Source organism: Scleropages formosus, chromosome 6 (assembly GCF_900964775.1).
Source record: "Scleropages formosus chromosome 6, fSclFor1.1, whole genome shotgun sequence".
In the NCBI taxonomy this organism is placed as follows: Eukaryota; Metazoa; Chordata; class Actinopteri; order Osteoglossiformes; family Osteoglossidae; genus Scleropages; species Scleropages formosus.
In genome coordinates, this window is record NC_041811.1 from 34,545,120 (window position 1) to 34,569,437 (window position 24,318).

At 50.1% G+C, this 24,318-nt stretch overlaps 1 protein-coding gene across 2 annotated transcripts; it reads right to left on the reverse strand.

Moving 5' to 3' along the window:
- Positions 1-1,927: 1,927 nt before the first annotated feature.
- Positions 1,928-24,203, reverse strand: LOC108932943 (solute carrier family 23 member 2-like). 2 transcript variants are annotated; one of them, XM_029252831.1, is made up of 15 exons: positions 23,954-24,203; positions 18,323-18,442; positions 16,680-16,778; positions 14,454-14,570; positions 14,182-14,339; positions 11,746-11,834; positions 9,975-10,042; positions 9,551-9,732; positions 9,267-9,387; positions 8,996-9,152; positions 8,310-8,457; positions 8,102-8,207; positions 6,677-6,944; positions 3,430-3,525; positions 1,928-3,087 (listed from the first exon to the last, which is right to left on the reverse strand). In XM_029252831.1, the coding sequence occupies exons 2-15, from the start codon at positions 18,413-18,415 to the stop codon at positions 2,831-2,833; spliced, it is 1,959 nt and encodes a 652-aa protein (XP_029108664.1). In that variant the 5' UTR covers positions 18,416-18,442; positions 23,954-24,203; the 3' UTR covers positions 1,928-2,830. The 2 variants fall into 2 exon arrangements, with proteins under 2 accessions (XP_029108664.1, XP_029108663.1); XM_029252830.1 differs by lacking the exon at positions 23,954-24,203 and adding an exon at positions 23,557-23,922.
- Positions 24,204-24,318: the final 115 nt, after the last annotated feature.

Consider the following 24,318-nt stretch of genomic DNA (forward strand, 5'->3'; position numbering starts at 1 on the left):
AAAGCATTATTCCATCTCTTATACATATTCATATGAATGAGTACATATTCATGTCTTTATTAAGCAATATTTCTTCTGGTCACTTTTCATTTGCACATTATTAACATTGTTATTGAACAGGAAGGTAATATTTAAAAAATACAATATTAAAATTCTACCGCACAAATACCCATCTTTCACTGTTTACCAGGTCTTTTAAATGAAATGATCTGAAATAAAAGTGCATCGTAACGGTGCACTTTTGCATGGTGATTCAAAACTGTTTGCATTCAGGTTTCCACAAACACTGTGGAAAAACTACAAAAGTAAAAGCAAACACTTGTAACGCGCAGACACACACACACACACACACACACACACACGGTACTGTACTGCGTATTACTTACACTGTTGTAAAGTACACTGGTGTGTGTATATTGATCATACATTATTTAAGTAATCATTAACGTAATTGATCGACAGCAAAGGATCCGTGTGATTCAAAGTATTCCAGTGTCCCCTACTCATTATTTATATTTTTCTATATTATATATATGTATATAAAACACTAAACAGGAGAATAAAAGCAGGAGAATGTTCTTAGTCGCAGGACAGTTGGCAGCTTCCCGTCACCGATTCTTAACGGCAAAGAAAGAGCTGTCGTTACGAGAATCGCTGCTCGTAATTCTGCGGTTCTGCTGGCCAAGCGCAGGGACCCCCAGCAAAGCATCCCAAGACCCCCCCACCCCCGAATCAGCACTGTAGCGTTGAATGGCAGAACAAGAGTAAACCCCGGTACAATACTCCTGTCCCAGCACAGTAAGGTCACTTACCGGACCCCCCCCCCCCAAACACACACACATCCGGCTCAAAGTCCCAGGTTCGTCTTCATACCTCCATTATGGTAAAGTGCTTCGGATGCAACGTGGTCTTTTGGGGAAGTCACAGCCGAACCCACACGAGACAATACTGCGGTGAAAAAGAGCTGGAAAACGGCGCAAAATTACACCTGAAACGTGGTACACAACAGCAGGCGGTGGTGTGACTTGCGACAAATGTACAGTCCTGACATTTTTCGACCGATGCTCTTTTGTTGGGCTCTTGAGCAGGCCGGCGCACCACCCCTTCACGTGAAACCCCAGCACCGTCGCGCATTTACCCTGTTTTTGGGACGACTGGTTTTCGGCCTCGGTCCTCACAGCAACCTGCCTACGTCGGTCTCGGCGCAGCTCAGATGTTCATTTACCGCGATTGAAGTGGACGACGGGAACCGCAACGACCAAACGTGTTACCGGGAGGCTCGGTTTGCTTTTTTCGGTCACGCGAAGCCCGATTCGTCCATGACTCAGAAAGCAGTGAAATTATTCATTTCTTTGATCGTTGTTTTTTCAGTACTGGACAAATTCTACAGATTGCACCACATCCGTCCGTTCGTCCCTCCATTCATCCGTCCATCCATCTGTCCACCCATCCATCCATCTCTCCATCCATCCATCCCTCCATCCGTTTGTCCATCGTCTGTCCGTCCGTCCATCCATCCATTGATCTGTCTGTCCATCCATCCATCCATCGATCCATCCAGCCGTCCATCCCTCCATCCGTCTGTCCATCTGTCTGTCCAGCCGTCCATCCATCTATCAGTCCATTAATCTGTCGGTCTGTCCATCCAACCATCCGTCCATTTGTCTGTCCATCCATATGTCCATTCGTCCCTCCATCCGTCCATCCATCCTTCTGTCCGTCCATCCATCCTTCTGTCCGTCCATCCATCCTTCTGTCTGTCCATCCATCCTTCCGTCCGTCCATCCATCCTTCCATCTGTCCATCCATCCATCTTCAGTAACTGCTAGTACTGGTCAGGGTTGCGGGGCTCCAGACTCCGGTAGTTGAAGTTGAACAATATTTAAAAAGTTAATATTTTCAGTATCTCACGCCTTTGTCCAAAGTACAATGTCACACAATGCCGCGTTTTCCAATGATGCCGCAGATGATCCCCATTTGTACAACAGGGTATCCTTACCGGAGCAATTCAGAGGAAATACAGTACTTTGTTCAAAGAGGGGATTCAGAATGGGAACCTTCCGTTTCCAAGGCAACGGCCCTAAACAATACATAAACCGCTGCTTCTTAAACTATTAAATTAAGCATAATTGAGAACCCCGCTGGAAGAAAAATCCATGTAAGGGTGTCTGTGAGGACCAGGGCACAAAACAAGAGTAAAAACACATTTTTATCATTTTAAAAACTAATAAATACGCAGTTACTGGCATTTCTTTCTGCTGCACGCTTCGCTTGAAAAGACGCAGAGGAAGTAACCCGAAAACGACCGAATTTTGGCTTCCCGTCACTGAACCGAGGCTCCGGTTACCAGCAGCGGTACAAAGTAGTGCAAAGGAAAATCACAACAACGTTGGCTTTCCGTGTAATTTCCGTGTAATCGTCCACTGGCCTGTCTCCGTGCCCCCCGGGGGGTCCGCCTCTCTGTCCGTGGTCTGACAGCGACACCTGGCCGGGCAGGTGATGCTGCGGGGGGCGAGGGAGGGGCTACGCTGGCACTGCTGCTCCACCATCTGAGCGCTTCCCATGCAATAGCCCTGCATTTCTTACACAAACAAACAAACGGACGGACAGACAGAATGGACGTGGATGCAGACGGAGCTCTGCAGAAGCAGCAGAGAGATCGGAGCGAGTGCGGTCCTGCTCCAGTGAGGACCGTCAGCAGCACCAGCAGCAGCATGGAGAGCTGTTGCATCCACATCATCCGAAAGGAGGGAAAAGTGAGGTATCGGATGCCGAGGAAAGGAAAGCAGCACGAAGTTCCGCTGATCCTGCAAGAGCCTCAATCCCCCCGCTATACTTCACTGTCCCCATGAGGGTCCCCGGCGGTCCCGCCCTTCCCGCCGCAGTCCCGCCTCCCGCAGCCCCCCTCCGATGCCTCCCAGGCGTAGCCGCTGAAGGTGGGGCTGATGGGCAAGTGTTGGAAAATGGGGTGGCGGCGCAGGAAGTCCATGCCAAACGGCAGGTCGTAGGATCGCAGCCCCTCCAGCTCAGCCGCGCCGGAGCCCGAGCCGAGCTTTAACTTGCGGATACCTCGCTCGCCGGGGGTTCCTGGGAGGGAAGGGACAGCGAAGAGCACAAAACTCCATGAGGGACAGAGAAAAGCTTCCTGCAGGGGTAAAGAAGGAGGTTCCGGCAGAGAAAGAACTACATTCATTTGGCTGATGCTTTACTTCCAATACAAATTACAGCGTTAAGGTTACACTTACTTGTACCTTGCTCAAGGGTAGAGGTGGGAATCAAACACGTGACCTTTGGATCCAAAGGGTGCAGCGCTAACCACTGCACTACCAGCTGTCCCCACGTATTTATATCTATTTACTTTGATTTCTTTCGATACAAGCGACACCTTGGCGACGAAATAAAGGAGAGGAAAACAAGGTGAAACTTCACCAGGAATCGTGTTGTCCAGCACAAAGGCCACCGAGCCCCCGACGAACATGGCTGTTGTGAGGAGCACGTTGAGAACCTGGTCGATCTCGGCGATGCCTGCGAGGTGGGTGGAGGAGAGGAAGAGGCTGTGAAGGAAAAACTGACCGACTGCGTTACAGACACACCGGACACCGACCTTCAGAAGGAAACAAGCGGGAGAGGAAATCTGTTCGTAATTGAATTCGTTCACGACTCGAAAGCCACTTTTTAAATACGGCCACTCCCCGACACACGTCCGAGTTCCGTTCTGACCGACCGCTCGGATCTCGAAATGAACGTAAGTCGGACGTACGTTAGCATGGCGCGTGGAATTCGTACGCCTGTACAAAGTTCTTTGATCCGACTCAGTTTCTGTCGTGATTATCTCGTTTTTTTATTAACCGGCTTTATTAATTGACATTTTACACGATTCTGTAGTTTTGACCTTTTATTTAACATTCTCCAGTTCATATTTCATCATTTTTATTTTTTACGTTATAAAAGTTCTATCGTAATTATCTCATTTTTATTTAACCAGTTTTATGAATAATCGCTATGGTTTATTATCTTAGTCTTTTTATGATTTCGCCAAACGCAGTACAGTAGTATATTGATCATTCTTTACTTTCTATTTCATCATTTTAAAGTATTTTGCGGAAATATAAAAGCGTATCATACGCACGCAGCCGTTAGCTCTAGCGGACATACAACCAAGCATAATTTTTATATATATATATTTTTTTTCTTAATTTTTTATAATTTATACAGTTTTTTGGTTGTATGTATGGATGGCTGTAAGTTGCATAGGTCATAAGTAGGGGAGAGACTGTAAGAGATTACAACATAGACATCCCTCAATTTATTTACAGGACAGCTGCTGTAAGAATGATCAACACAGCTATAACAAATAAAAAAAATACTGTGCAAGAGTTTTCCTTTCGGTATTTTCATTAACTTGGACCTATGCCAAAAGTGATTTCAACAGGTACTTTCACATCCGTCTTTTAAAGTCTCCTAAAAAGCGTTTAATTGCTACAAATTGCTGTTTAACGTTATTGTCTGATTCATTCCATAAACATGAGCAACGTTTGTTTTTTTTTTTTCTTTTTTTTTGCTGGCCACTGACACACACCGTAAACATAGCTGTGTTTTACTGCCATCGATTTTTTCAGAAGGGAAACACAGGTCATGCTCACTTGAAAAGAAATGGAAATGACAGAAAACACACAAGTGGAGATAATGCAATTTAAAAATACATAAATAAACTGCAAAATGATCGTATCTTCAAAAATTCACACACGCTGACCGGAACGGCTCGTCCCAAGCAGGGTCTCGGCGGAACGGAGCCTAACCCGACGACGCCGGGGACGCACCCGGGAGGGGACGCCAGACCGCCGCGAGGCACCCCAAGCGGGACTCGAACCCTAGACCCACCAAAGAGCAGGCACAGGCCAAACCCACTGCACCCCCATTGAAAAAAAAAATCAGCCTGTGCAAATATAGGAATATATACAAACACATACATTATGCTATCAAAATGACAGTATGGGAAATATTGCTCTCTTGAAGCTTGATGGTTTGCACTGAACATAAAAGCCACAGGCAGGAATCCCTCCATTTACAAACTTGCCGTGACCCAAAAACTTCGGTATAACAGCTTTTAATACATTTAATATGTTTTCAGTTTCGGGAATGAAAAAAAATCAGCATATCCAGCACAATAAATCAGGAATCAGAAATCAGTATCAGCAGAAATTCATCCAAAAAAAAAAAGTGAAAGTCATGAGTTGCACAAGGGAAGTGGAAGAGCAGTAATGTACAGTAGCTGTAGTTTCAGCTTCACTTTGTTTCAACATTTGTGCAGCTTCAGTGCAACAATGACTGCCAAGCTTCCAGTCAACTGATTGTCCTCCTCACTTGCTGGGTGCAGTAACAGTTCACTATAGTAAATTGCCTCATTATATTTACTGATTTATCAGACACTTTTCTCCAAAGCAGTTTCCAACGAACACTATGTAGTGTTATGAGCCCACACACCTTATTCACCACAGTGATTTACACTGCTAGATACACTACTTACACTGGCTCACTCATCCATACATCAGTGGAACACACACACACACACACACACAATGGGGGAACCTGAACAGCATGTCTTTGGACTGTGGGAGGAAACCAGAGCACCCAAAGAAAACCAACACCGATATGGGGAGAACATGCAAACTCCACATAGACCGAGCAGGGTTAGATCCCATGGCCTCCTGCACCACCCAGGCACTGTGAGACAGCAGCGCTACCCACTGTGCCACCGTATCGCCCCTACATTGCTCATGACAACATATTTCCTCATTGCTGTCTACTGGAAAATGGGAAATCACAGATAGTTTCCAAAACACACTGCCTACGAAAAACATACATACCCAGGAATGACCTCATTCAGTGTCTTATAATCAGGAAGTGTCATATTGAAATCATGGGTTAATAGTTATATACTGTAGGTGTTTTACAGTGTTTTAGTGATATTTGGGGAAAAGTGATTTAGGATTCAGGGGGTGCAGTGGCGCAGTGGGTGTGACCAGCGCTCTGTGGTGGGTCTGCGGTTCGAGCCCTGCTTGGGGTACCTTGCAACAGATTGGTGTGCTGTCCCGATTGTACAGACAGTCCCGGATTACGAACGTCCGACTTACATACAACCCGTGGTTATGAACCACCCCCCATAAAGCCTATTATATTAAAAATTCCAGTTACATACAATGGTTCGTAATGACAAACGGCGCTACTTTGCGGCGAGCATCAAAACGCTGCGCGTCTACAGCGGTTCGTCACTTGTGGGCGCATGAGTCCGAGGTAGGACAAAGACGTCGTTCTGTTAAAGATGTTTTCGTGTATCTGGAGGTGTTTCTTTACAGCGTTTTACGCAAAGAAAGGTAAACGATACACTATGTACTTAGGCAAACGTTTGACTGACTCGCGTTAGATACGAACCGCACCGAACTCTTCCGACTTACGTACAAATTTGACTTGGGAACGGAATTCGCTCGTAATCCAGGGACCGCCCGTAGAGGGAAATAGGCTTTCGGCAGGTAAAATTTTGGCATCCGCACCATTTTCAGGAATGGATACATTTTGTAAATCGAGGGATTGCTCTGTTTACTAGGGTAATTCCATGTTTTCCGGCACGTTCTATACACGAACTAGAGTGCGCAGATTTGCTCTCCAGCCTCCCTACCTGTGACGAGGGGGTTCTCCTTGAGATAGCTGGGCAGCATCAGGCCGAAGAAGATGGAGAAGCCCAGGACGAAGAGGTTGCGGGAGGAGTTGAGATCAACGAACTGCAGGTTGGAGAGACCCACGGCGGTGATCATCCCGAAAAGCGTGCAGAAGAGCGCGCCCAGCACCGGGTCCGGCAGCGAGGCAAAGAGAGCGCTGAACTTGCCCACGAGACCCAGCAGCAGCATGAGGACGGCGCCGTATTGGATCACGCGTCGGCTGCCCACCTGGAGAAGAGCGGCCCGTTAGAAAGGGCTCCGAAACCTTCTCTCTGCACCACGGTCCTCCACCTCCTCGCGCTGTTCCGGCGCGGGTACGCCGGCGTCGGGACTTGAACCCATTAATTCAGGATAAGTGTCTTGTTCAGAGAGAAGAGTGCAGACCCCAGAGGGGCCCATCCCCGAACGAGCGACATGTCCTTAACTACCGCGTTGCCACCAACAAACCCGGGTTTCAATCCCCACTCCTACCGTAGTGGCCCTGAGAAAGGAACGGAAAAACGACCCAGCTGTATAAAAGGGTGAGTCGGTGTGTTCTGGAAAATCACCCCATTGCGAGGGGATTAAATTAACACTCTGCATGTTGAGCCTTGCAAACAGCTGGTAGCGCAGTGGTTAGAACTGCTGTCAACAGACACAAAGGTTGTGGGTTTCAATCCCACCTCCAGCTGTTGTACTCTAGAGAGAGATACTTACCGTAAATTGCCAAGGTGCATTAGTGTAATTCGAGGGTAAGCACCCTGCTCGAGGGTACTACAGCCAGAGATGGGATTAGAACCTACAACCTTTAAGTTCCAAAGACAGAAACTCTAACCGCTACACTACCAGGTGCCCTATATGTCAGTGGCACCTCTCTGTGACTGAGACCATGTGCCATGAGGAGGGACAATGTCCTCATCACCCCTTATTTACACCACATTTACACCATTTACATCTCCAGCAAGAGGGGACACGTGATCCAAGACGGAGACTCTGATCCAGACCTTGACAGTGATCCCTTCTTTAAAAAGCACAGGTTTCCCACATACCTTCACTCTGTCCCCAGCCCTGCTTCCTCAGGGTTAATATTCACAGTTTCTCCTACTGTAATGCCCTTAATCAAGGTAATTACCATCAACCGATAGAGTAAAACTGACCCAGCTGTGTAAATGGATAAACCACCACAAGTAAACACCGTAAAGTGCTTTGTTGTCAGTGAAGTGAATTAATAGTATTAAATCTGCTGTTTTAGTGTGACACTTGAATGGCAATAAGTAATATTATAAAAACAATAAACTGAACTGACTTGAAGACTCTGTCATTGTTCTACCGTGCAATACAATGAAATATATAATAATAAAAAAGTTAAACCATCACAGGAGCGCACAAGGACTGCGGTGCGTTACCTTGGTGATGCCCAACACCCCGATGTTGGGGCTAGAGGAGGTGGAGCCGTTGCCCGTCCCGAAGAGGCCGTCGAGTACGCAGGAGAGCCCCTCCAGCATGATGCCCCTGAAAGGAGCAGGGGGCAGAGCACACGACGCGCTCATTTCCAAACGAACGCTCTTTGCCGGGCCCGTCTGTCCGCGAAGGCGGCGCGAACCGATGTCCTACCGGTTGATGGCGTGAGTCGGCGGGGGAGGGGCGCAGGAGAGCCGAGCGCAGGCGTAATAGTCGCCGATGGACTCGATGACGCTCGATATGACGGCGCTCATCATGCCGATGACGCCTGCAGCGGACACGGTGGGCAGACCCCACTGGACTGTGGGAAAAGGGACACCGGAAGCTCAGCGGGAGACGTCCAACGCCGCTCTGATCCCACCGCTTCTTTTACTGCATAAATACCTCTAATACGATTTATGGTCTTTATTTATCCCGCTAAATGTGAATATTCATACATGTTAATATCGGAGTGTTTGATTGCAGGCTGCTGCCCCGGACCCCCCTGGGGGTGGATGTACCGTATTACTTTTCCACAGTCGAGAACACCTCTGGCCCCAGCGCTTTCAGGCAAGGGGTTCTGGACCTGTACGTTCATGACAGCTCTATGCGACACGTTTGTGGACCGTGCCCAAGGTGTGGGCTCTGATATTAGATCTAGTTGACACTTTTCCCCCAAAGTGACTTACAATTATTCACCCATTTACACAGCTGGGTAACTTTACTGGAGCAATTTAGGGTAAGTAGCTTGCTCAAAGGTATCGGAGGGTGGGATTCAAACCTGTGACCTCTGGATCCAAAGGCAGCAGCTCTAATCGCTACACTGAATCCCGCTCAGGAGCAACAGCAGGGAAACTCACAGGGGTAGGGAACCTTGAACCAGGGGGCCACAGCCAGGACGCCCTGCCGTGCGTCGGTCCTGGCGTAGAAGCCGTACTCGTTCTTGCGCGGAGGGAATACGTCCGTCACGGTGAAGATGAAGCACAGCAGCCAGGACGCCAGGATGGCCATGATGATCTGAGAGAGAAGGGGAGACGACGGAGCGAGACGACCTTAAGCCGAGGGAGAGCCGGACGTCCGTCCCCGCGGTACCGCGGCGCCGCCGGCCCCACGGCCCCCGGCCGCACTCACCGGGAACATCTTGAAGAGCTGCAGGCGGTAGGAGCTCCAGCCCTTCTTGGCCTTGTAGACGGGCAGGGGCAGCTGCACGTTGCGGGCGTACTGGGAGAAGAGCAGCACCAGGAAGATGGTCCTGGGGAAAAGGCGGCACGGAGGAGTCACCGTCGCGCACCGGAACTGAGCGTGTGTGCGTGCGCGTGTGTGTGTGTGCGCGTATGTGCGCGCGTGTTCGGCGCACCGCGCCAGCGGGACACCCCGGTGCTCTCACGGCGCGTGTGCGAAGCCTCTGCACTCACAGCATGGCGATGCCCCAGTGCTTGCCCGCCCTTTCCCCGGCGGCCTGGAATCCAGAGAGGCCGATGAGGGCCACGGTGGGGGTGATGGTCAGGGGCCCGATGTACTTGAGCAGGAACCCCGGGAGCCCGAGGGCGCCGACGCACACCTCGATGAGCGACGCCACAATGATGGCCCCCTGCACCTACGAGGAGGCGGGATGTTGAGACGGTCACGCTGTCGGACCCTTAGAATCCTACTGGCCGCGAGGGGCCCCGGACGCTGTAAAAAAAACACACATCCTGCCTTCTTACGGAAACAGCCGCGCAAAGATTTGCACGACAACGTGCGTGTGGAGCAGCGTGTGGAGCAGCGTGTGGAGGAGCGTGTGGAGGAGCGAGCCGACCGGCAGGCGGGGCTAAGGATCGCCAAGCGGCACCGCGGTACCTCTCTGATCCGCGGGTGCCAGATGTGCTCGGTGTGCATCGGTGACGTGCCGTTCATCACTGGAACATCTGGGGGGGGGAGACATGGAGAAAGAGAGAGAATGACACCAGTTATTATATTTTATTATATTTATTAGACGCTGTTTTCCAAAGCAACAGACAGCATTAAGGTATTTATAACTATTTACCCATTCTTACAGCAGGGTAATTTTTACTGGAGCAATTCAGGGTAAGTACCTTGCTCAAGAGTACTACAGCGGTAGGTGAGACTAAAATCTCCAACCCTTGGGTCCAAAAGCAGAAGTTCTACAGCTGCCCCTAGAACTGTAAAATTAATAATAATAATAATAATAACAATAATAAAATTAATTAATAATAATAATAATAATAATAATAATAATATTATTAATAGTCGCCACTATTGTACCATCTGTTGCTTCCTGTTGGCTTCCCGTCTCACGTTCACTTTGTTTCGACAGGTTGGTGCAGTTTCAGCGCAAGAACGACTGCCAAGCCTCCTCCCTCCTCCACCAGAGGCACAGAGACAGTTCATTGTAGTAAATTGTCTTATTTTTTATTTGTAAATAAACAAAATTGTTGTCCACACTCGTTTTTTTGACATAAATTTCATTACTGGATGTTCGTTGCTATATTCGGGAGCGTTCGGACCCTCACGACCAGACTGTGTAACAGTTTCTTCCCCCAGGCCATCGGACTCCCCGATACCCAGGGACTGGACTGACATCAACCCCCCCCCCCCACACACACACACACACACACACACACACCTGGACTCAACTGAACACCATTCCACTCCCTTTGCAAATATGTGTACATTTTACAGCATTTATTATTATATTGTAACATTGTGTATATTATAATATACTGCTGTAATGTAACACACACACTTTCAGAACCACTTGTCCCATACACAGGGAACCGGAGCCTACCCGGTAACACAGGGCATAAGGCAGGAGGGGACACACCCAGGACGGGACGCCAGTCCATCGCAAGGCACCCCAAGCGGGACTCGAACCCCAGACCCACCGGAGAGCAGGACTGTGGTCCAACCCACTGCGCCACCGCACCCCCTGTAATGTAACATATTATAATATATTGTTTCTGTGTAGCACCCTGGTCCTGGAGGAACGTTCTTTCATTTCACTGTACCTGCTGTATATGCTTGAAATGACAATAAAGCCACTTTGACTTGACTTTGATACTGAACATAACGAAAACACGGTAAACTTACGAAACGTACTGCCTATAAACCTTCATGAGCTCGTTCAGCGTTTCACACGAAGCGTTTTATATCGTGCTGAAGCCATTGGTCGGCAGTTCTATTGGAGTTTTACGGTGTTTTAGTCATATTTGGGGAAATTGCTTTGGGGTTTTCGGCGGCCTCCGAAAGCATCATTATTCCTTCCCATTCGTAATAATGAGAAATAGGCTTTCGGTATCCGAAACGTCAGATTTATAGGAATCATTTCAAAGGCAAGGGATTGCTGTATTTGACAAAGCAGGTTTTCCCCGTAAGAAATTTACAAAACCTTCCCAATATTTTTGGACGCTTGGTAAAAACCGATGGCCGTCACTTTTCGGAACACATCCGGATTAGCGCCGGAGCGACGAGCTCAGGTAACGAAGCAGCCCTCGGTGGCACAACCGAAGATTCGAACCCGCGACCCTTGAGCGAGGAGCGCGCGCGTCTCGTCCCGGCTTTCTCCGCAAAGGGCGCGCGTGGCCGCGAAGCGCCCGCTCGCGTGACCCACCTGTGCTGTTGCACTTCCACTTGTCCAGGGACAGGATGGCACGCGCGGGGGCGAGGAAGGCGAAGGCGCTGGCCTGGAAGAGCGGAAGGCTGGCGGACAGAGACAGAGGGACGTGATGAGAGCGACGACGATGCTCATCTCCCGAATTACTGGAGCTCCTCCTGGTCCGAGTCGCCGCACCACCTACATGCGCATCGTGATCATATGAACAGCTTCAATGAGAGAAATAACAGGAACGGGGCAGCAGGTACCAGAGAGGTTTGAGCTGCTGCCTTTGGACCCGCAGGTTGCAGGTTTCAGTCTCACCTCCAGCTGTAGTACCCTTGAGCAAGGTACTGACCCTAAACTGCTCCAGTAAAATTACCCAGCTGTATAAATGGGTAAATAACTAAGTCACTCTGGGGGAAAAAGAGCATCAGGTAGATGTAGTAATATATTACATCTGCTGTGCTATTTGTGTGTCTTGTACTTAAGCAGTGTTTTTCTCTCTGTGTCCAGTTGCACAGGTCGGATGATGCAGGAATAATGTGTAAAAAATGAGAAGTTGCTTTGGAGGAAAGCGTCACATAAATGCAATAATATTTTTGATAATATAATCTTTTAAATAATTGTAATTTTTTTCTCATTTGATGTAATGCTGTCATTTGACCACCAGGTGTCAGCATCAGTCATCACAAAACTGAAAGCACACTAACCCTAACCCTAACCCTAACCCTCACACACACACACACACACACACACACACATACACACACACACACACACACATACACACACACATACACACACACATACACACACACACACATACACACACACACACACACACACACACACACACACACACATACACACACACACACACACACACATACACACACACACACATACACACACACACACACACACACACACAGAAGCTGAAGCCGCAACAACCACCAAAACTGTCAGCAGCTCCTTCCAGCAGTTTCCCAACATCTGTTTGAGTTGTAACCCCACTGCCTTTGCAGTCTGGCCCATTTCGGTGGTACCTCCTGGACTCAATTCTACACAGGCGTCAGGTATCGGGAATAGTTCCTCTTATGTTGCATTAAAAGCAAAAGAATGTCTGTAGTAGCCGATATAAAACATGGTAAAACGTGGGTAAAACTACACTGACAAAGAAAAGTTTCTTGTTCTCTGTTCTGCTCGTCCTGTTCAAACCCCTTCGATGTTTTTTTTTCCCTTTAATAGAGCATGAAGATGATACTACGAGGCGGCCGAGTTCTTGGAGCACTTGCGGTCTTAGTAAGATGTCATGAGTTTCAATTCCGGAAAGTTCCTTTTCTCCAGATGCTTTCTGCAGCCCCCCAAAGTTCACTTTAAGTCTAAAACAGTTTCCAAGTCGGTCCCAGTGACAGAGTGTACTTTGTTGCAGTGCAAACAGGCAGTATATGCCCCATGGTGCACCGCTGGGGGGGTGGGGGTGGGGGTGGGCATTGGATCCGGTGCCTCAACTATCTCAGCCAACTCCTCTTGATCTAGAAGAGCCACCAAACATCTACAAGTGATGGTGAAAAGGCAAGAGAAACCGCTCACCTGACCGTCCCCGAATTCACAGTCATGCGGTATCTTAGCAACAGCGACGACGACAACAAAACAGCGGGAAGCGAGCGCGAAACTGATTTTGGGGAAGGGCGCGGGGTGTGTGTGTCTGGGCCGCTTCTCCACAAACACAGTGTGACTTCCTCAAATTAAAGTTGCAAAGTCAAATTCCGGTTCTCTTCACTGCTGGGAAAAGCAACGAAGGCCTCAGAACCGTGAAGCCGTACGAGGTCGTCCGAAGAGTCCGACGGGGGACAAGGGGAAGGGACCGTGCGGCTCGCGCGCGTCGCACCCGCAGCGGGATCGGAGCGGTGAGCGCAAGGCTGGGGAAGAAAGAGCCGCGATGGCCCGGGAGAAGGTGTTTCGCTGAACGTCACCGTGTCCCATTCATCTCGAAAGGAGAGCTGAGCGTGTGTGCGTGTGCGTGTGTGTGTGCGTGTGTGTGCGCGCGCGTGCGCAAACGTTGCTCTCCCTCCCAGCTGCAGCACTCACAGCAAACAGGCGAAAGGGCATTTCGTGACACAGCAGCCTTTCCCCACAACCCCCCTGGATGCTCTCGCCCCTAGCGGCCAGCAGGCGGCGCGGCGCTTGGAGCGGCCCTCCGTGTCCGAAGGTTGCCGGGTCAAATCCCACCTCCTGCTGCAGCGCCCTTGAACAAGGTACTTACCCTAACTGGCGCCGGTAAAAATTACCCAGCTCTATAAAAGGGTAAATCACAGTAAGTCACTACGGATGAAGGAGTCAGATACAGGAATAAACGTAACGGTGATAAATGATAAAGGTGCCGAAGGCGCTCGACTCTCCCAAGGGGTGCGGGGGGGGGGGGGGGGCAATGCCCCCTGGCGCTCGTACCGGCAGCCCAGCGTGGTCTGCAGCAGGGTCGTGATGCCCACGCAGAAGAAGATGGTGCCGATGAGCTGGCTGGTGGCCCACTGGTCGTAGCCCACGCACATGGCCTCGGTGAGCAGGAAGGGCACGGCGATGGTGCCGCTGAAGCAGGTCAGGTAGTGCTGTGGGGTGGGATGGGATGGGATGGTGAGGGATGGTGTACACATAACTGTTCTTTCACTAACGTATAGTGTGTGTGTGTGTGTGTGTGTGTGTGTGTGTGTGTCTGCGCTCACCTGAAGGCCCAGGAACACACAGAGATACCAGGGAGGGGTGTCCTCAATCGTATAGATCATGTCCAGCCGCTGCGCCTGCGCATTGTCACTGCTGTCCAGTGTCTCCGACAGTGAGCCCTGTGGAGATGCGGACACACACACACACACACACACACACACACACACACACACACACACACACACACACACACACCGTTATTCTGCCCCTCATGACACTTGGACTCATGGAGCTGAACTGTGTTTAACTAGATAATGTTAAGAAAACTCCTCCCCGCCCCCTGCTGATCAGAAGACTCGTTTGCAGAGATTCATACAGAGACAGAAAAGCTGCAGAAAAGCACCCAGTGACTCACACACTGTACTAGAGTAAAAGTGCGGGGGCGGGGACAGTGTGACCATGACCGGCCTTGAAAGTCCAGCAGCGAAGGAAAGTGACGTCGAAACCTTGAAAATGAAAATCACACTTGTTGGCTTCATTCCAGAAAGAGTGAATTAGCAAAACATCCCTCTTATTTACACAGCAGGGTAATTTTTTATTTACCAGAGCAAATCAAGGTAAGTATCTCACTCAAGGGCCCTAGAGCTGGAAGGGGGACTTGAACCTGTGATCTTTGGGTCCAAAGCTATTTATTTATTTATTTATTTATTTAATTGATATATTTTTTTTGGCTACATTCTATACACAGGAAACACCTTTGTAAAAACCCTGCTGTTTTACCCTCCTGTACTATAGTAGAGAATATCACGAGCGTAGAGCTCAACCGAAGCTCATCGTTTAAACTGTCGACTCTCCATCCTCCCTAAAGCTGTTGTTTCTTCTCCGGTTTAAATGTTACAATATTTAAAATAATCTCTTTCTTCCCAAAGTGGACACCGATCGTTCCTCCCTCCGCGTCTTCATAGACAGTGGGGCCTTTGTGCCAATATTTATTCAGTATTCAGAACCAGTATCCAGTATTCACTATCGAGTATTCAGTATCCAGTATTCACTATGCAGTATTCAGTATCCAGTATTCACTATCTAGTATCCAGTATTCAGTATCCAGTATTCACTATGCAGTATTCAGTATCCAGTATTCACTATCTAGTATTCAGTATTCACTATCTAGTATTCACTCTGCAGTATTCACTATCCAGTATTCACTATGCAGTATCCACTATCCAGTATTCAGTACCCAGCATCCATTATTCAGTATTCACTATCTAGTATTCACTCTGCAGTATTCACTATCCAGTATTCACTATGCAGTATCCACTATCCAGTATTCAGTATTCACCCTCCAGTATTCAGTATTCACCATCCAGTATTCAGTACCCAGCATCCATTATTCAGTATTCACTATCTAGTATTCACTATACAGTATTCAGTATCCAGTATTCACTACGCAGTATCCACTATCCAGTATTCACTATCTAGCATCCCGTATTCAGCATCCATTATTCAGTATCCAGTATTCAGCATATATTGGTGACTAGTTTCTTTTTTTTCCCAGTAATTACAATGTATTTCATAAGCTTGTTTAGTATTTTCATTAATTCTTGCATAAGAACAAGGTTACTGTAGGCGAGTAACAGTAACACACACACACACACCGAAGCCCACTTTGATGTACAGTATGTAATATTTACGGCAGAGCCGAGCGAGTGCGGCGACACACAGCGCTACGGAGAAGCAAAGTACACCGTTACGTACCGTTTCCGTACCGCGTTTACTCCTTTGAAACACCAACGTGTGTCTTTTCAGGGAATCTGGTGATATTTTACCCGAAACGGACACCTCGGAAACTCACGAACACGTCTACCGCCGAAACGCACGGTAACCGCGCCTCTGCGTTACGAGAATTCGGGGTTTTTTCAAAGTAAATTTACCCTGGCGAGGTGGGTAATATTTCATCGAGGCCCGTTTCAGGTGGGAAGCGGAAACGGATACGAAAGGTTCGGACGTGCGCAGATTCTCTTCTTACGCGATCCTTTATTCTAAATGTCCTTAAACGTGGTGTCCGTTGAGGCGATGGGGTCGAGGCTCGGCGACCTCGTCACGCTCAGATGTACCAGCGTAGAGCACCGGGGCACCGCAAGCGAGTCCGGCAGCACACCGTGGTAAAAGATGAGTACCGGCGGGGAGGAGATGTCCCGTCCTGTCCCGTCCTGTCCCGTCCCGTCCGGGAATACGAGGAAGACAAACGTTGGGGACAGGCAGGGCGAGCGTAGCCTCCGTGTCCTCACCTCGTCCTCGGCGGCGCTCCCCCCGGGGTACGTGGCCATGAGCTCGGCGTCCTCGGAGTCCCGGTCCACTCTGGACGGGACCGCCCTGCTCGCGAGCACCTGTGTGGGACGGGGCGGGAGGATGTGTGTCGTCGCCGTGTCGTTTCCACACACGCACACACACACACACACACACGTGAGAATGCAGGCTTAGGGAGACAGAAGGACATGCACAAACAGAAGTGGACACACACACACACACACACAGTGAGATAAAGACAAATACGAGCAGTCGTCCAGGTCACTGTGGACACAAAGAAGCAGGAAAACAGACTGGAAAGGAGGAAGTAAACAAGGAAGAGATACAGGTTTAAAAACGGACCGCTCCCACTCCCACTCCAGACGGTCCAGTAGGACAAAGGGGACAAGTAAGGACACAAGTAAGGACGCGAGGGACCTGGCGTCCTTTGGAGGCGGCACATCAATGGCCCTGGTCGAAAGAAAGAGAGCGGAGGGTGGAATAGGGAACGGCCCCGTGGAAGTAAGCGGCAATGGGCTAGGTGGGTTGACGGGCGGGGGGGGGGACGACGACGACGACGACATCGCCAGGCCCAGAAACAACAGGGCTGTCAACTCTTATAACATCTCCTCTTTTCTGTCTGCGGCTCAAGAGGTGGAGGCGTCGCCCTGAGAAACCCCAGGAACTCGCAGCGTCGGTATTTCGGCGGAACTTCGCCCGCTCATCTCGCGGCGAACGGTCGGTGACGAGAGCGAGGATGCGTTGCCACGGTTACGAGGCGAGCGGGTGAAAGATCGCCATAAAAGTGACGCAAGGGCTGGCGCCAGCTGACTCCCGGGAGACACCCGATGGGTCGAGGTGCGATGAGTCAGAGTCAGAGTCAGACTCGGGGGGGGTATCATGCTGAACGGCAGCGAGGCTCTAATCCCAGCTTCAGCCCCCCCCCCCCCTTTATTATAACCCATGAGCTATGAGCCCCAGCTCGCATTGTGACACAGGACAGCAATGTTCACTGAAACTGGGTGTGAGTGGGAGGAAGGGGGGGTGGGGGGTGTAGGGGCTGTGGGGGGGGTGGGGGATGGACAATATGCTGTGGCTGCTTTCAGTGTAAACGCCCCAGGCTTCCATGTGCAGAACGCAGAACTACCCCCCAGGGCTTGGGGGGGCAGAGGTTGGGGGGGGGGGGGGGGGTGCAATGTATAGCACCTGCATCCTGCACACAGCTGCACGGGAGGTGGGAAAATTCTCACAGCCAGACACACACCCAGTTTCAGGGCTGGTTCGACACCAGCAATTACGAGCTTAACTGAACTAAGGATTTGATACGTTTAGTCGTCACTTTACTCTTTCGGTGCTGGAAAACACACGCACACGCACGGACGCACGCACACTAAGCGGGGCGGCAGGTAGTAGTGTACTGCTGGGGGCTGCTTCAGACACCAAGGTCGCCGGTTCGAATGCCGCCCCCTGCCGCAGAACCCAGAGCGAGACACCGACCCGGTACAAAGTGAGCCCGCTGTGTTCGTGTACGCGGGCAAATGGGGGTAAATCCGGGTAAACGGGTGTAAGCGGCCCGGCAGCGCGGCAGGGTGTTAAAGGGCAAGTTCGGACGCCGACGCGAGGAGGACCGCGAGAGGAGACTCACCGAAAGGGGGTACGAGTCCTCGCCGCGCCTCGTCTCTCCATCACAGAGGGATCCCTCCGGCGCCGCGTTGGCGACGTTCTTCCCCACGCCCATCGCGGCTCGGCTCGGCTCGGCTCGGTTCTGGGGGGCACAGCCGACGTGAGCGACAAACGTACCAGCCGCCGTTGCCGCTCGCGTCCCGTCGTGTCCGGAAATGCTCCAGGAACGAGTTCTCGGGCCTCCGACTCACCCCAGGTGACCTTTCCCTCCCGGCGACCGGAAAGGCCGAACTTCGCCGCGGCGACAACCCAAGCGAGAGCCCGACACGCTGCACGAGCTCATTGTACAAAGTCCCCTCGCGGATCCGAAACGTTTCCTCATTTCGCAGCGGATCAACGAGCGGCACGTCTCCGAAGAGGAGCTCGATCCCCGTACTCCGGTAAACGTGGTAAATTCACACTCGGGCGAATGAACACAGAGGGGGAAAGTACGGAACGAGAAATGCGGTTCGATGGCCGTCTCGAAACATTTCTTATCCCAAAGAAGTAAGACTAACTTGGTTTCCAAAACTGCAAGCGCGCGCACACACACACACACACACACACACACACACACGGTTGTGCACTTGGATTTCATTTGGTTTCGCCGTGAAACCTCATCCAGCCCCAGCTGAACTGAAGTGAACTTTCGCAAAGGTTACTTATTCAGTTCTCTCACTCTATTATTCCATATTTCACACTCTTACTGTATCACTGGGTTATTCTATATCACGCAGGATTATCGTATTATTGTGTTATTATTATTGTATTATTCTATATCATACACGTGAAACAGGATTATTGCGGTATTCTTACTGTATTACTGTATTATTCCATACAGTACAGCTTTAAGAGGATTACGGTATTACTACGGTATTCTACATTGTACAGCTGTAGGATAACAACGTAAAACCTCAGCCTTTGCGGGGGGGGGGGGGAATTAAGGGTAAATTTTCTGCCGACCCGCGGAAACACCACGCGGGCCAAGTGTGCCCACTGTGGGAATCCGAGCTTGGGGGTGGGGGTGGGGGTTCAGGGGCCACTAAGCTGCAAATCCTCGCTCTGGGGGGCCACCTTTGAGAAAGAGCACGTCTGCACACTCCAGCACATGCGAGCTTGCCAAATATTTAGTCAATTATGCCTCACTGTGGGGGGGGTTGCAGTGGTGCCAGGGAGCCCCCACAAGCCCCTGGAGACAGGGGACGGGGGGGACAGGGGGACGGGCCCCGGGAATCGGCACACAGTCCCCTCCTCCAGCACTAGATGGAGGCGTGAGGGCGAACAGGCGAGGGGCTGCGACGCGACACGCTGCCCTCCGGAGCGCAACTCCTCGCGACCAAGAAGCAGCGGACCGAGCCAGTTGGACCTGGAGCGCGAGAGCTCACGGCCCCGTACCCGCTTTACCGCGGTACCCATCTCTCTCCAAGATCGTTCTGTGTTTTTCCACTCGGACATCACGTGAAGCGGTTCGCAGTCCTGCCGTCAGGCCTCTTGTGGATGAGTTACACTCGCAGGTTAAGAAGAAATGCTCTCGTTATAAACTGCGATAAGAGACTAGAGGCGAGTGGAGGGGGCACGGTGGTACAGCGAGTAGCACTGCTGTTTCACGCTGTCTGGGTGGCGTGGGAGAATGTGGGTTCGATCCCTGCTCGGTCTGTGTGGAGTTTGCGTGTTCTTGGGGTGCTCTGGTTTCCTCCCACACTCCAAAGACATCCTGTTCAGGTTCCCCCATTGTGTGTGTGTGTGTGTGTGTGTGTGTGTGTGTGTGTGTGTGTGTGTGTGTGTGTGTGTGTGTGTTCCACTGATGTATGGATGAGTGACCCAGTGTAAGTAGTGTATCTAGCAGTGTAAGTCACCGCAGTGAATAAGGTGTGTGGGCTCATAACACTATGTAGAGTTCACTGGAAGTCGCTTTGGAGAAAAGTGTCTGATAAATATATACATGGAAATGAAAAGAGTGAACAAGAGCAATGAGCCACACAGGATTAATGTGTCTCCACTGTTACACCAGAAAATTACTATTTGGTACCACTGTAAACTCAGTGTACTGTAATAATTACCATTATAATTACTGCACATTGTAATAACTACTATAATACAGTGCTGCTTGGAAGAATGTGTGAGGATGGCCATTATTCTCATATAAAACAATAAAATAATCATACCAAATGAATAAATGACTACGATTTACACCCAGCGCTACTCACCTACTCGGAATAACCAGTAACACTTTACTTATTTTTACACCTTTACACTACTTGTTGTGTGTTTCTACTACATACACCGTTTCCTCTAAAGTAACATATAGAATTGGTCGTTACACACCTATTATGTCACATGAGAAACACTAATACTCATTAAGCAACCATTTTGTGGTAAAACTATGGGACACAACAGGTTACTATACTTTCCAGCAGCACTGTAATTACTGTATACTGTAATACTTACTATTATAATTCCTGGGTGTGGTAATATTTACTATTATAATTACTGTGTACTGTAATATTTACTGTATTTACTGTTCACATGGGTTTTCCTGCACACATTAGGGGGGCATTAAAATAATGTGTCTCTGTGAACCACTAAAGTCTCTTTCATCCACAGCTGAGTAAACATGTGTGATAAACACAGCGGTTTGATCAGCCTCATCAGCCTGAACACACACACACACACACACACACACACACACACACACACACACACACACACACACACACACACAGTCATGTTTACTGAGGACTGGGGAAGATAAGGGGGGGGCGGGGGGTGGCTACGAGGGCCTTACTGGCGGGAGATAAGAGCGGAAACAGAGACGAAAGTGTGGGACAGGGGTCGCGGGAGGTAATTTGAGGTTTACGACCTTTCGGAGCAAAACCACTGAATCATAATGATATGGCAAGAGGAGCGGCGAGTGATAAAGAGTGAAAAGCGCAGAGATTCGGCACATTGACATGTGCGTAAAAATAAAAGAAAAATGTGGGTTTCACTGGGGGTCCAGAAAATGGAAAATTTTAAATCTTTTTTTTGCTTTTTTTACTAAAATTATGAGCAGAAAACAGGTGGAGAAGCAGCACGTGTGACTGGTACTGTACTGTCACCACACACACACACACACACACACACACACACACGGTGTGTGTGATGAACCCCCCGATGATGCGGGGCCACATTAGTATTGCCTGAATGATCACATTGGACTGTTTGCAGCAGTAATAAAACATGGTGCTGATAAGGTATATGAGAGGTAATCATCACTGAGCCAAAGTAAGGTAAGGTACCGTGTCTGTAACCCCATGTAACAGTGTACATTTATTATTTCTCTAATCATATCTACAGATCGCAGAGCTCAGTCCTGTTTCCTGATGTATTACCCTTCAGCAGGGTGTTGGCCCTTCCTCTGGCAAAAATTACCCACCTGTATAAAAAGGTATAAATTAATAAGCAGCTTAAATATGGTTGTTTGTTTTACAGGGTGATTTTTGGTCTTTCTGGTCTTTGACCAGGTTCTGTCTCCATTTTGTCCCTGTTACTGCACAGGGAGTGTAGTGTGTGTGTGTGTGTGTGTGTGTGTGTGTGCGTGTGTGTGTGTGTGTGTGTGTGCGTGTGTGTGCGCGCGCTCGTGCTTTAGGGGATTAGTAGTTTCCAGTCATTAGTTTATTCGTACTTTCATTCATTCACTCAGTCAGGCAGAGAGCAACTTTGCTTCTGAAGGAAACAGAATGATGCTACAGCAGGACACACACAGCACAGTACTGACAGACACCGTAATATCAGTGGAATTAATACATTTACACAGTATAAAATTGCATATAAGTATTAGACAAGTGTACAATTGTGTACACAGTAGTGCGCAAAAAAGGCAGTACAATACTGTGAGGTCAGTGGCAGTGGGGCAATGAGTGGTCAGTGGCAGTGGGGCAATGAGGGGTCAGTAGCAGTGGGGCAATGAGGGGTCTGTGGCAGCAGTGGGGCAATGAGGGGTCAGTGGCAGTGGGGCAATGAGAGGTCAGTGGCAGTGGGGCAATGAGGGGTCAGTAGCAGCAGTGGAGCAATGAGGGGTCTGTGGCAGTGGGGCAATGAGGGGTCAGTAGCAGCAGTGGGGCAATGAGGGGTCAGTGGCAGTGGGGCAATGAGAGGTCAGTGGCAGTGGGGCAATGAGGGGTCAGTGGCAGCAGTGGGGCAATGAGGGGTCAGTAGCAGCAGTGGGGCAATGAGGGGTCAGTGGCAGCAGTGGGGCAATGAGGGGTCAGTGGCAGCAGTGGGGCAATGAGAGGTCTGTAGCAGCGGGGCAATGAGGGGTCAGTAGCAGCAGTGGGGCAATGAGGGGTCAGTGGCAGCAGTGGGGCAATGAGGGGTCTAATGAGGGGTCAGTGGCAGCAGTGGGGCAATGAGGGGTCTGTGGCAGTGGGGCAGTGAGGGGACAGTAGCAGCAGGGGCAATGAGGGGTCAGTAGCAGCAGTGGGGCAATGAGGGGTCAGTAGCAATGAGGGGTCAGTAGCAGTGGGGCAATGAAAGGTCAGTAGCAGCACACGACAACAGGAGGATTCACTACAGAGAACCGTCCTGGCAGTAAGATCAACGAGCTCATGATGTTCACCAGGTAACACACTGGTAAAATCAGTAGATTGGTGCGCAGAAGGGACTCAGGTGGACGTCATCAAACCCGGGCTCCATTCAGATACTGGGGACCCAAAAAGTGACTAGAGAGTCACACAGTCATGGTGGGAGGACACTGTGACCCCTCCCCCCCCTTTACAGCTATTACTACATATTTACCTGCACCATTTCCTTCAACTGAAAAAGCGTCGGGAGTGATTACTTCACATCACGTGCGACATTTGGAAAAACGTGACCGCCCAAAAAGTGGAGTTTGTGGACATGATCATGACAGTGTTTAGTGTCCGACTCCGAGTCTCTTCGCCGAGTTATTACCGTGCAAACAGCACAGTATTTACATTGTTACATTTTCCATCATGTTTTCCCAGTGTCAAATGACAAGTAGCAGGTGAAAAAGGAGATAAATCATGCGGCGCAGAGGAAGCGCGGATCCCTCTGTTTTGGAAACCTTCACGCGCTATTTTTACCATGTAGAACCGGCGACCAGCACCCGTCGGGTCGGGTCGGGTCGGGTCGGGACACGTGTGTTCACTCTGTTTCCTGCGAGTTCGCGAAGACGACGGTCCACGGTCCAGGGTCCGCGCTCGCGCTCCGACTCACCTGCTCGGGGGCTCCGGCAGTCACGTGCTGCGCTCGCAGATCTCTCCCGACGAGTCCCCCGTCGCCGTCGCGTTACGAAGCGGTGCCCGGACTGCGCGCGCTCGGTGCGTGCCCCGTCCCGAAGCCCGTCATGTCAGCACAAGCTCCCCCGCTGCGAGGATTAGCGTGACGTCACGAGCGGAGCCGCCCCAAAGCGCCCCCGGAGAGTACTGTACTTTATTATTGTACTGTTCCGGCTTGTCTCAGTGGGGACACCTGTCGCACGCACCGTTTACACTGCGCGAGTGTTGGCGGTACTTTTATTATACTGTAGTGGAAAAAGCCGCGATCCGCTCTGCTCTCCGCGCACCTTCCTTCGCCTCCCCCCCGCCGCCCACCTACCTACCTACCTACCTACCTTTTCTCCACTCTGTCTCCTGGCGGCCTCCCCGGTGAACTAGGTCACCGCCGAAGTGAAGTGACCTATATATTTGGCTTCTCTCACCGTTACTCTTTCGGGTGCTCTGGTTTCCTCACACAGTCCAAAGACGCGTATTTCGGGTCGGCCGGTGACTCTAAATTCTCAGACACCTTCAGCACCGCTTACCTGCTCTAGACTAGTGAGTCAGACATGTGTGTGAAACTTTGCTGATATGTAACTGGATGACACGAATTCATGAAATACCTCCCCTTCCGGCAGTGGCAGCACGTGCATGATGACTATCTGTAGTGGTTAAGGACACACAGATGAAACTGGACCAACGACATTCCGATCAATGAAGG

Bases quoted from the DNA above. Each gene is read 5' to 3' on its own strand.
- LOC108932943 (XM_029252831.1), bottom strand. From the start codon at position 18,415: ATGGGCGTGGGGAAGAACGTCGCCAACGCGGCGCCGGAGGGATCCCTC. The intron at 16,779-18,322 runs GTGAGTCTCCTC...CGTCCCACACAG, and splicing joins AGGACTCGTACCCCCTTTCG to GTGCTCGCGAGCAGGGCGGT. The intron at 8,458-8,995 runs GTGAGTTTCCCT...CTTTTCCCACAG, and splicing joins GTTCAAGGTTCCCTACCCCT to TCCAGTGGGGTCTGCCCACC.